The sequence below is a fragment of the Lepisosteus oculatus genome, chromosome 5 (assembly GCF_040954835.1).
Source record: "Lepisosteus oculatus isolate fLepOcu1 chromosome 5, fLepOcu1.hap2, whole genome shotgun sequence".
Classification (NCBI taxonomy): Eukaryota; Metazoa; Chordata; class Actinopteri; order Semionotiformes; family Lepisosteidae; genus Lepisosteus; species Lepisosteus oculatus.
In genome coordinates this window covers 2,479,343-2,492,613 of record NC_090700.1, presented here as the reverse complement: position 1 = coordinate 2,492,613, position 13,271 = coordinate 2,479,343, and the positions used below count along the sequence as shown (strand labels likewise).

Genomic DNA, 13,271 nt, shown 5'->3' with positions numbered 1-13,271 from the left:
GATGGGCACCATACCTTGACTAATTAACCAATGTGTGTTTGCACTGTGATCTATGAGAAAGCCATGAGAAAGTGCTCTGTAGTTTCATCACTACAGAGGTCAGTTTTATTGCTCTGCAGTAAAATGTCCTATATACAGAACATTCTCTGCCTGAATCGTCTCTATCAAAAACTGAATACAATTAAGTATTGAGCCCCTGCAGGTAGCAAGAAAAGCTTGAAGTGGATTTGGCATTTATTCTAGAAGGAAAGATAATGAAAGCATGTATCAATCTTCTCAAGAAGGCCTCCAAAAAAGTCTGGTAAGTTGAATTGAGGTCCAAGTATTTTGGCCTGTGACTATACCTGTACAGCATTTGTATAAGTGTCTGTAGAAATTTTAATATAGAAACTTGTTAATAACCTCCTTTTCATCACTTGATTAAGACAGAATACACTGATAATATTATTACTTTGGCTAAATGTACTGTTTAGAAACAGTACGAGTGCCTTCCAGAGAGTCATAATTAAAGCAACACTGTATTTCAATGTATTATTACAATTTTTGTTTATACTTCTCTTTTGTCTTCATGCACTTCTTGACAGAGATGTCTATTTGTCAAAACACTACAATCAGCCTCCTGTGAGATGCAGCCAAAGCGATGAAAGAACAAATTAATCCTCAGAGTATTTTCTCGGATATCATAAATAACCTACAATGTTTGCTCCCTGTGAAAGAGCACCCCAGACCCACTTGTGAAGATCCAGTGAAATACAGGGCACGTCTCATTTTGGTGAGATTCCTTTCGTTAATTTCTTGAGAAACAATGACATGGTAAAATGTGTTGTGATGCTTATAAATATTGCAAATAAACCTTATTACAAACAATGACGTTTATAATTAAGGAAAGAATTTGTTTCAAACTTCAAGTACTTATTTGTGTGTAAAAGAACTCATGCTTTCTATCTAGCTGTGTGTGCAGGAAGCAACAGAGAGCCATGCCAGCTGTCAACACCTCCAGCCTCCGTCCAGCAGTGTTCATTTTGATGGGATTTCCTGGGATCGAGCACCTGCAGCACTGGCTGTCTGTCCCTTTCACTGTCCTCTACATCACTGCTCTTGTAGCTAACAGCATCCTAATACTAGTGGTCACACTAGAGAAGAGTCTGCACTCTCCCATGTACCTTTTCCTTTGCATGCTGGCAATGGTGGACATTGGTTTATGCACATGTACTTTACCAAAAGTGCTGGAAGTCCTTTGGCTCAACAAGAACATTTCATTTGAAGGCTGTTTTATTCAGATGTTCTTCATTTATTCTTTTGCATCACTAGAATCTTCAATTCTAGTAATGATGGCTTATGACCGATACATTGCCATTTATAACCCTTTACGCTACACAACAATACTATCAAGGACTCTCATAGCAAAAATATTTTTTTCATTTTTAATCAGAGATGTCATTTTAACTGGGCTGATACCAATATTTGCATCCAGATTGCCTTATTGTTCTACTAATGTTGTTCCTCACTGTTACTGTGATCACATGGCTGTTGCAAAACTGGCTTGTGCTAATATTATAATGAACAGTTATTATGGACTGGCAGCAGCATTTTCTATAGCAGGCTTTGATTTTGTACTGATTATCTTTTCTTACATAATGATATTCAGAGCAGTGCTAAAACTTGGAACAAAAGGAGCTCGTTTGAAAGCTCTAAATACCTGTGGGTCTCACTTGGTTGTTATCATGTACTTCTACATTTCTACAATATTTAATTATGTGGTATATAGATTTGGAAATGAAATTCCTGTTCATGTTCACAATATTTTTTCAGTTTTGTGTCTTCTTATTCCTCCAGTCTTAAACCCTATTGTCTATGCAGTTCGGACAAAAGAAATTCGTCAAGCATTCCAGAAACACTTTTTAAGGAGAACAATTAAGCCTAAAATTAATTTTCACTGATTAATGTAGCAATTATTCCAATATCTTGTGAATTTCACTTCTCTGTGTAAAGAAAAATGTAAGGAACATAAACAAGACACTGCTGAAAACAAAAGTAAATTGTAAAACTGAGATATGGAATCAGGCTTTCTTAACATTAAAATGTGACTCTAAAAAGAGTTGAGCAGAAATTAAATTTGGTAAGTATGAGAATGCAAATTAAAGGGAAAAAAAGTGCCAGAGGTGAAGTGATTTCAAATTGTTTATTTGATGTCACAGCCAGTAAAATTCCAGTTAGAAACTGTAAGCTATAGTACATTTCAGAATTCTTAAAACATACATTTATTTATTATAATGCTAGAAATTAACTTTGGAAATACAGTAATATCAATTATTGTGTTTTTAATGCCCAACATACGCAGTATATGGAAAGAAAATGAGAGAGAGGATGTTAAAACTGCAGAGAGCGAAAACATAAGAGTGTGAAAAATAGAATATTTTGTGTTGTACAAAAAGGTTAACTGAAATAACTGGTTTAAAACATTGCGTACACCATAAAAAATCCTTCTATATATGCTGTACACAATTATATACTGTATGTGAATGCACTGTATTTCATGAGTCACCTTTTAATTTGGTTAATCTGTTTTCTTGTTTACAGTAAACATTTGTACTCTCTTGTGGTTTAAAATTTCCAGTCTCACAGGCAATGATGTTATGAAGCATTTAAGCAGGGTGATGCGAGTACCTGCTGGCTTCAAACCAGGCTGTGAATGAAACTGAACCCGACTCTCACACACCTTTCTGAAGTAAAGTGAAATTTGCTGCATTGAACTTCTGACCAAAGAAGTTAAATTTGATTATATTTGGTGAACACATTTACTACTTTTAATGTTATTGAGAAAAAGAATCTAAAATAAATAGAAACATCAAATATAAGACGAGCATCACCCCCTCATTGTCCCCTACCCATTACTGGAGCCCCCCTAAATAAAATGAAATCTGTCCACAAAGACGTTCCTTTTAACTATGCATTGTACTGTTCATATATATTCTGTACATTCTGTACATAGAGATTCATAACTTAAAAAAATGGTAGCATTTTTTGTGCTGTTTGTGTCACTCAGTAAGTTAGTGGTTTGAAACCATTGATCCCGTAGCCTGCACCAGGGATCCTCAATCATGGTCCTGGAGGGCTGCTGTGTTTACAGGTTTGAGTGCAGCTGGGGTCCTTCTTGCTAAATTATACCAGTTTAACAGCTTCTTTCTGCTCTTTATGATGGTACAGTATGATGCAGGGGAAGAGACCTGGAAAACCTGCAGACACACTGATTCTCCAGGGCCAGAATTGGGAACCCCTGGCCTACACAGTCTTTAAAGATAGATAGTTAAGACTTTATTGATCCCTAGGGAAATTGATGTGTTACAGCAGCCCAAGACAAGCAATAAAAACAGACATCAGAATAGACAAAACATTAGAATACGTACAATAATAAAAAATAAATATAAAATAAAATAAACAAAAATAAAGACATAGGTGCGTGCAAAATATGATCATAGTCACTGTAAAAACAATAAAAAAATGAGCAAAATGTGCATAGGTATATACAGATTGAGTATCCAAAAAGTACAATGGAGCAACATGCTGTCCATAGACGAGCAAATGAAGGGCTAACAGTCCCAGCCTAGGGCAGCATTATACACCCTGACAGCCGCCGGGGGGAGTTCCCTTGAACACCGTAGCTGGAGCAGTCTGTTGATAAAAGTGCTCCGCTGCCCAGTAACAGTCCCATGAAGCGGATGAGAGGCGTTGTTCATGATGGCTGTGAGCTTGGTCAGCATTCTCCTCTCAGCCACCACCTCCAGGGGGTCAAGGCTCAGCCTCAACAGCCTCATTTTTTTACTGTCATAGAAGAGCCAGCTTTCTTGATAAGTTTATTGAACCTATTTGCATCTCGTCATGATGCTGCTGCCCCAGCACACAGCACTGATTAATAAAAAATGTGTAGCAATGTTCCACACACACCAAAGGACCTGAGCCTCCTTAGAAAATAGAGTTGGCTCTGACCTTTCTTGGACAGGGCGTCAGTGTTACCAGACCACTCCAGCTTATCATCCAGGTGTACCCCTAAGTACTCGTAGGACTGCACCCCCTCTATGTCCTCACCCTGGATGGAAACAGGGTTCAGCGGAGACTTATTCCTTCAAAAGTCCATGACCATTTCTTTGGTCTTGCTGGTGTTTAGCTGGTGATGGTTAAGATGACACCACTCCACAAAGCTGGTAATCAAGCTCCTATACTCCTCCTCTCTCCCCTCTCTAATACACCCCACAATTGCAGAGTCATTCGAAATCTTCTGCAGATGACATGTCTCAGAGTTATACCTGAAGTCAGAGGTGTAAAAAGTGAACAGGAATGGAGCTAGGACAGTCCCCTGTGGAGCCCCAGTACTACTAACAACCTGTTCGGACACGCAGCTCTGTAGCCGTACATAATACTGTGGCCTGCAGGTCAGATAATCTATAATCCAGGACACCAGGGGAGTGTCCACCTGTGCCAACCTTAGCTTATCTCTCAGTAAAGGTGGATGGATGGTGTTAAAGGCACTGGAGAATTCAACTAACATATCTCTCACAATGCTCCCCGTCTTCTCCAGCTAAGAGTTAGCTCTGTGTAGCAGATAGATGACTGCATCCTCCACTCCCAGGTGTGACCGGTAGGCGAACTGCAAGGGGTCCAGTGCTGTACTCACCAGGGTTCTGAGGTGGTCCAGTACAAGCCTTTCCAGAGTTTTCATTAGGTGTGATGTCAGTGCCACTGGTCTGAAGTCAAGACTTTAGGGTGCCCCTTTTTGGGTACTGGTACCAGGCAAGATGTCTTCCAGAGCACCAGAACCTTTTCTAATCTCAGGCTGAGGTTGTAGATGTACTGCAGCACTAAACCCAGTTGGTCCGCACAGATCTTTAGCACCCTGGAGCTGACACCGTCAGGACCCGCTGCCTTCCCTGCACGGAGTCTCCTCAACTCCCTTCTGACCTGGTCAGCTGTGATGGATAGGCAGAGGAGGGCAGAGGAAGATGGAGTAGGAGTAGGAGGGATCACATAATGGGATGACTGAGGACATGAAGAGAGAGTCTGGAGTGAAGGCCTGTGAGGTGAATCTTAAAAAAGATTAACAAATTAACAAATTAACATAGATGAACAAATCTATGACAATAAAAAAACCCGAATGCCTACATCTTACTTAGTGATGTCAGGTGATTTAAGACCATTAAAATCGTTGCACAACAATAAGAGGCCTTGCAACCCATTAGCATGTGTGGTTGCTAGGATGTAATTGATCTAAAGATCTCATCTACAGTACCAATTTCTTCAAAGGACCAGGATGTCATCCTCAACAATATAACTCAGTAGTCTGTTGGAGACTCTCTTAACTAAGAAGGTGTCACAACTGAGAATGCTGACAATATTGGGAACCAAAAGTCTACATTTAAAAAAGTGGTGAGATCCAACACATGCAAAACCTGACAGGTTTGGTTTAAACTAATGCCTCACTTTTCTGAACAATGTCTAGCAAGTGTAAAAATGCTCGAGTATTCCCCCCCACAATAATTGATTGTACATCCTTTCACATTATTAATAAACAACCACAGTCTGAATAGTTAGCAGGGCCTGTGTAGCTTTTATTCTAACCAAGCTGGTAGAGTGGTTAAGTGCCTGTAGAAACTGTAATATAGACACTTGTTAATGACCTCCTTTTCTTCACTTGATTAAGAGAGAAGACACTAAGAATGCTGACAATAATGGTAATATTATTACTGAGGCTAAAGGAACACTGTTTGAAAAATAGTACAAGTGCCCTTCAGAGAGTCAGAATTAAGGTAACATTGTATTAAAATGTCTAATTACAAGTTTATTACAATACGTCTCTTTTGTCTTCATGTATTTTGTGATAGAGATGTCTATTTGTCAAAACACAACAATCAGCCTCCTGTGAGATGTCTTGACCAAAAGCAAATGAGATGCAGCCAAAGCGATGAAAGAACAAATTAATCCTCAGAGTATTTTCTCGGATGTCATAAATAATGTTTGCTGCAATGTTTGCTCACCGTGAAAGAGCACCCCAGACCCACTTGCAAAGATTCAGGCAAGTACTTGTCAGTTTGGTAAGATTTCCGTTATTAATTTCCCAAGAAATTGATGCATGGTAAAATGTGTACTGTTGCTTAAAAAATGGAAATAAAACTGATAATGAGTGCTGGCTTTAAATATTTGAAAAAGATTAATTTGTTTTAAACTTCAAGTGCTTATTTGTGTGTAAACAAACCTCTTGCTTTCTATCTAGCTGTGTGTGCAGGACGCAACAGAGAGCCATGCCAGCTGTCAACACCTCCAGCCTCCGTCCAGCAGTGTTCATTTTGATGGGATTTCCTGGGATCGAGCACCTGCAGCACTGGCTGTCTGTCCCTTTCACTGTCCTCTTCATCACGGCTCTCACAGCTAACAGCATCCTAATACTAGTGATCAGACTAGAGAAGAGTCTGCACTCTCCCATGTACCTTTTCCTTTGCATGCTGGCAATGGTGGACATTGGTTTATGCACAAGTACTTTACCAAAAGTGCTGGAAGTGCTTTGGCTCGACAACAAGGACATTTCATTTGAAGGCTGTTTTTTTCAGATGTTCTTCATTTATGTTTTTGTATCACTAGAATCCTCAGTTCTAGTGATGATGGCTTATGACCGATACATTGCCATTTATAGCCCTTTACTCTACACATCAAAACTGTCAAGGACTCACATAGCAAAAATGTTTTTTTTATTTTTAATCAGAGACATCATTTTAACTGGGATGATACCTACATTAGCATCCAGATTGCCTTATTGTTCTTCTAATATTATCCCCCATTGTTACTGTGATCACATGGCTGTAGCAAAACTGGCCTGTGCTAATATAACCATGAACAGTTATTATGGACTGTCAGTGGCATTATTTATAGCAGGCTTTGATGTGGTACTTACTTCATTTTCTTATATAATGATATTCAGAGCAGTGCTAAAACTTGGATCAAAAGAAGCTCGCTTGAAAGCATTAAACACCTGTGGAGCTCATTTGTTTGTTATCCTGACCTTCTACGTAACTTTAATGTTTAATTATTTTTTATACAGGGTTGGTAATGGAATTCCTGTTCATGTACACAATGTATTTTCAGTTTTGTATCTCCTCATCCCTCCAGTATTAAACCCCATTGTTTACTCTGTTAGGACTAAAGAAATCCGTCAAGCATTTTTGAAACACCTCATGAGGAGAAGAGTTGACCCATATGCAAGGCATTAGTAATGAGATGAGGCAATGCTTTTGGTTTATAAGAGCTTGATCAAGATGCATTTAGTTAACATTATTTATAAATTATTTATAAAATAAATGCTACAAATATATAATAATGATGTGAAACTACAGTGCAAGATGTCTGCAAAAATGAGTTTTGCAGATTACATAAAATATATGTTGACTGGCATTACTATGTGAAGAATATGATTTTAAAACATACTGTACAATTAAAAAAAATGCCTGAACAGTTACATTTTAATTTCATATCATTTTAGTATAAAAACCTTGTGTCAATCACAGTTTCTCAAACAAATATAAACATCTTTTTAGCAGAAGGAAATCTTCACTTTTTCCTTTATAGCCAAAATGCTGACAGAGCTCTCTAGTTTAACCTCATGAAAGTGTACAGCAGTTTGTAGTGGATAAAACACAGAGAAATTAAAATGTTCTGTAAATGTACGGTAGCCCATCATCAGCCTCTCATGTGGCGATCAATGGTGTTTCACAGTTCAAGGGTACTGTACTGAGTGAAATATTACCGTGTTGTTCTGCAACACTGGGTAGTTTGATCCATCTGTGCTCTCAGTCTCTAGATTGATATACAGTACACCATCCAGTAAACAGTTTACCACTAAACTAGTTTAATTCCACACATTTCCGAACCCTGTGATGGCCAACAGAAGAATTAAAGCTGGAGAATGTGGTCCTCTCTAGTGGTTCAAGCAGCAAAATGCTCGCTGCAGTGCAGGCTAAGCTCTGTGATCCAAGTGTCAGGCTCCTGCCTGGGTCATGTCACTAGCCAGCTGTAGCTGGGACTCCACAAGCCATGGAGCAGAACTGACTGAGCACCATGTTAAAAGATATTGTAAATGGCTTGAAAGTTGATGGGTTGGAGGAGTCACCTAAACCTCCTCAATCCATTTCTGCATGCTTGGCAGGTTTACAGGTACAAGAGAAGATCCAAATATGCACAAAAGGCTATTGAATATCAGATACCGTAAGTGTAACAAAAATAATTAGTGATTCTGTATTATTATTATAAAGATGGAGGAATGTGAACTGGAATATCCAGTTTTGGTGTCATAACGCATTATTTCTGTATTATGACACCATACATTATTATCCAAAATTATGCATAATGCACTATTGTATTATTACAGTGGTTCTCAAACTTTTTGGACCAAGTACCACCCCTAATCCAACCAAAGCATCCAAGTACCACCTACAAGTCATCTTCTCATAGGAACCCCAGAAATTCTCGATGACCAACATGATCGCGCGTGCACACACACTCACACATACATATAATAAATATTATAATAATAAACTTTATTTGATATAGCGCCTTTAAAGGTGGCTTCTCAAAGTGTCTTATAGAAAAAGAAACAGTAACAACAACTAATAAAAAAGCACCATTTCAGTGAGAGGGGTGAGCCTGTTTAGTCGAGCAAAGCAGATGTGAATAAATTTTTCGAGACTTGATACAATTCACAACAGAGTCCAACAGATTTTAAATTGTCAGGCATTTTCTTGACAGCAAAGGTCTCGTGGTGGATGTTTCAATGCATCCATTAATTTCTGGAACAACCTCTCTAATTCGTGCAACTACACCGTTATGTTGGCTTGTCATTGCTCTAGCACCATCTGTACAAACTCCGACACATTTTATCCAGTCGATGCCATTCTCTTCGAGAAATTCATTCAGAAGCTGAAATATGTGCTCTCCTGTAGTTCCTGTTAGTAGCAGTTTACATAACAGAAAGTCCTCATGGGACGTACCCTCAAACTCATATCTAACGTAAACAAGCAAATTGGCCAAATCGAGTACAGACTCATATAATTGCAGTGAAAAACTTCTGCTCATCTTAACACGCTCTATCAGTGTACTTTTGATATAATGCTTCATTTCAATAATTCTATGAATGACTGTGTCTTTTGGGGGGAGGGGGGCAGCAGGTCGAGCTGTTTAGCAGCTTTTTCTCCACACATACTGTAATATGTGTCAGCTCTTTTGCCAATGGTAAATAAGGTTCTTCAAAAATAGTGTGGCTTACCTGCTTCAGCAATCCGCAAGCTTGCATTTTTCCGCATTTCTGTTTTTATTTAAAGTTTTTATTTCATGCGCATGGGAACGAAACATGCTCGGTGTATTTTTCTCAAATTAACTTAGAACAGTTCTTAAATATTTTTCTGTTATTTATCACGCTTTCCTGTGTTCACAAGACTACCAGCGTTCGTAGCACGTATTTCTATGCATTCCTTTGTTTACAACGTTGGCATTGTTCCAAAATCATGCACATTCTCCTTCCTCCCTATTTACATTACAGTAGCTTTTTTTAAATACAATTGGTCACTTGCATCCGTAGCACGCATTCCTATAGAGTGGTATAGAATTACAGAGTATCTCTTGTGTCCACTGAAGTATTAGCACGCACTGTATCGTAGTACGTAGGCTGCATATTCGACACGTATTAAAATACAAAATATGAAAACCCGTCCCGATTTTTCAGCGCACACGACACAGTTCCAGGGTCATTTGGCGTACCACCTGGCGGCACTCCGCGTACCACTGCTGGTACGCGTACCACAGTTTGAGAACCACTGTATTATTATATGGGAATCAAATAAACATCTTGAAAGCATTCAAAAAGTCAGGACATTTTTTGTATGTGTGTTGCACTGATTTTAAGAAGAAGCTCTGAGTCAGCCTACTGTAAGGGGTTCTGGATGAAAACATCTGTCCATCCATCCACTGGAATTTCTAGACCTGAAGTCAGCTTTCAAGTGACCCTTTTTAGGCCAAAAGCGTATCCTGTGTGATAAATTGGGTTACTATTAAAATGGAATTGCTTTAATTTCTAGTGTTAGGCTTGTTAATGATTAGACTTACAGTACAGTATATTGCTTTGTTGAAATGGATATCAGTGATATACCCCTTAGCAGGTATATCAGCAATTGATACCACGCAGGTGCCATAAGAATGTGCAACAACATAAGCATAAGCCACATGCCACTAACCTCTGCCATATGACAAAACATCCCATTTACTTATCAGTTTAATTTATTTAAAGGTAACTTTTAGCTCGTCCAGATGCATGCTAGTCAATATAACAGGATTCATGCCTGATACCTGTGATAAAGGAAATATATATTTTTAAAATATTGTGCATTGATCATAAAAACAGTCAGGTGCTGTAAAAGCCACTCTCTTGATATGCATAAAACACTCTGGATTTCAACATTTTCTAAAGCATAAACATTTATAAAACTTGATAAGTGTTACTGAATTCATGTTGTTTTGTCTGTTTTCCAATAGATACTCAGTGTTTCACACTCAGTGTACCATTTCCCCATGAATTTGTACTCTCTAATGGTAAGCAACAGTTATACAGTCTAAAAGCTTTCACATTGTGTTTGTATTGCTATTAACAAAATGTACATTAAGATGAAAGAGAAATACTTATATATCTGTGTTTGAGTGTCAGGTGGGTTGGAGGAAGTTGTATTCACGTTAATTTATTTAAGTTTCTTGTTACCAGATCTTATTTCTTTCTGAAATACAGTAATGGATTAGAAAAGCTGTTTGGATGTTATAGTAAGACAAATCCATGCATGACCTCTCCTAGGTTGAGTGTATTAGTGTGGTGGATAACTATTACTGACTAAAGAGTGAATGAACATTGTAAAACATCACTAAACTTGTTTTTAAAAGGTCTGTTAAAAGTTGTTTTTCATTAGGAATCTAATTACCAAACAAGTGATCAAGGGTCAGCTTGTATAAACACAGCTTGTTGTATCAAATCTTTTTAATTGCTACACTTATATTTACCTTGTTAAGTGTACCTTTGGTGACCAATTATATATGTCCTAGTTTCCAAGTACTTGCTCCACTACAAAAGTCTAATTGGCTTTGGTGTTATTGTGAAGCAATTGTTTGGTTTTCTTTTCCTTTCTTGTGGGAATAAAATTTGTCCTTAGCTAATTTATTTACTCTACACAGGCTGCAACTGCTCATTAGGAGAAATAACACGGACAGACTCTTTTAATGAGTATGTCAGCACCAACAAGGCCACAGTCCAGTTCTATATATTAAAAAAAATATTGATCAAAAGCAATAGGGCTTTTAGTGTACAATACTGAGTTAATTTTTGGTGTGTAAATAGCCAATTCACACCAAATACACACACAAAGACACACCTCAGGTTCATGAATCAACACTGCATTTATTGTTTCTCCAGGCATGCAGATTCCTACTGTATCATTTAGTGTAGCTAATTTACAAATGAAGGAGCAGTTGAAAAAATTAAAGATTCTTTTCCTAAGAAGTAACCTTTCCCTTCTATTAAAGACAGAACAGCGATAAGAACTAATAAAGACATTTTTTAAATTATATAAACAAAAACAGAAAATAACTTTATGCTCCCTAAATTATTATGAAACAAGATAACAAACGATGAGTTTATTTTTGGGGGAATATTTATTATAAATTTTATTATTATACTATCTTTCATAGAAAACATTTTTTCATTTGCTTGGAACTCCTCATAAATTTCAATATTTACTGGTGCAAGTGATATTTGGTTGAATTTCTCTTCTTTGGGACTTTTATATGCTTTTTCAAAAGCACTCCGTCTCTTTAAAGTGCCATACTGCTTTTATGTTTCCTTTACGTGCTGAAAGATTAACTTAATTGACAGAATTGACTGAGAATAAAGAGTAAATAAAAGATAATTTTCTGTGAGGAAGCAATGTTTGTCTGACTTTCCAGTTTGCAAGCATCTTTCATAGGACAGTTTATACCTTGTGGAATATGCAATGGTTTTCACAGTAATTACTGTACAGAAATAATTGGCTCTTCTGTGCCCTGCCACATTCATCAGGGCAACAGTTAAGTGTCCAGTGGCTGTTAACAATTTGCTGTTCAATGCTGCTAATACCAGTGCAACAGGTCATTAAGATGTATCTTTGTTTTGTTTGCAAAGTAAGAGGTCATTAAGCCATAGTTACTGTTGTACACTGATCAAATCCCCTGCCATCCTACTATAATGAACTTGCAGGAGAAAATGGAACACATAGAACAAAGCAGGGGGCAGGATTGAGAAAGAGTTGTCAACAGCCAGGTTAATTCTGCAGCTCAAATAATTGTTTGTCAATTTGACCAAAAGCTAAAGGGTTGTTTTAAGAAATATTGGCAATTCCTTATCTGAATATTTATAATACCTTCATAACTGCTACACAATACATTATTAAGTGCTTAGAGAAACCACATTTAGGGGCGTTATATAAAATAAATTTTATTATTATTCACTATTAGGTGCATAGTGCTTTACATGGACACAGGAATTGTAACAAGTGGTATAAATGATGCTAAAACAAATATCAAGACGACATGCACTTTTTGTCCCAGTAAAGCATTATGCATGTGATAGTAACATCTTGTGCAGCAGATATTAAAGAATTATTAAGACAATTATCCAGAAAAATAATTTAAGTGATACAGGCCTCAACTAACATACTTTTCATGACTAGTTTCACAAATACTGGGTCCTGCTACCAAAACAGAATATCTGAGTGTTCGATAAACGTACTGAAAAATGCCTATAAATTGCATAACATAAAAGTTAATTTCTTGGAACATATCATGCACTCCTTTTTCTAATAACACATGCAAGGCTGAAGTTGAATACATGACGTAGTATTTAATCGCTCTGTATAAATCCATAACAAATCCTCATGAATGAAAAATGTATTTTCATCAACATTATTATTCCTTAGACTATTACTAAAACAATATTAATCTCATCTGTCTGTAAAACAGGTATTCTTGATTATGCTTTATGTTTGTAATTTAGTTTTTCTAGTGCACTAGACATTAGACACCCAGAATTTAAAAAGCTCATCTCACATTGCCACTTGTGCATCTTCAGGCTGAGGTTTGTCATGTATATCACAAAGCACTTTTCCGATTAACTCAGAAAAGGGCCCCACTTCAAAAACACAATGTGCTGTGTCTGATCAGTG

The 13,271-nt window shown here is 37.4% G+C and overlaps 2 protein-coding genes across 2 annotated transcripts; both read left to right on the top strand.

Annotated features, from left to right (window-relative positions):
- The first annotated feature begins 701 nt into the window (after positions 1-701).
- Positions 702-1,940, top strand: LOC102690993 (olfactory receptor 52D1-like). Its single transcript, XM_006627970.2, has 2 exons — positions 702-772; positions 950-1,940. The coding sequence occupies exon 2, from the start codon at positions 978-980 to the stop codon at positions 1,938-1,940; it is 963 nt and encodes a 320-aa protein (XP_006628033.2). The 5' UTR covers positions 702-772; positions 950-977.
- A 4,353-nt stretch (positions 1,941-6,293) lies between these two features.
- LOC102690791 (olfactory receptor 52E4-like) lies at positions 6,294-7,256 on the top strand. The gene has a single exon (XM_006627969.3). The coding sequence runs from the start codon at positions 6,294-6,296 to the stop codon at positions 7,254-7,256; it is 963 nt and encodes a 320-aa protein (XP_006628032.3).
- Positions 7,257-13,271: the final 6,015 nt, after the last annotated feature.

Coding starts and splice junctions, on each gene's coding strand:
- LOC102690993 (XM_006627970.2), top strand. CDS start 978: ATGCCAGCTGTCAACACCTCCAGCCTCCGTCCAGCAGTGTTCATTTTG.
- LOC102690791 (XM_006627969.3), top strand. CDS start 6,294: ATGCCAGCTGTCAACACCTCCAGCCTCCGTCCAGCAGTGTTCATTTTG.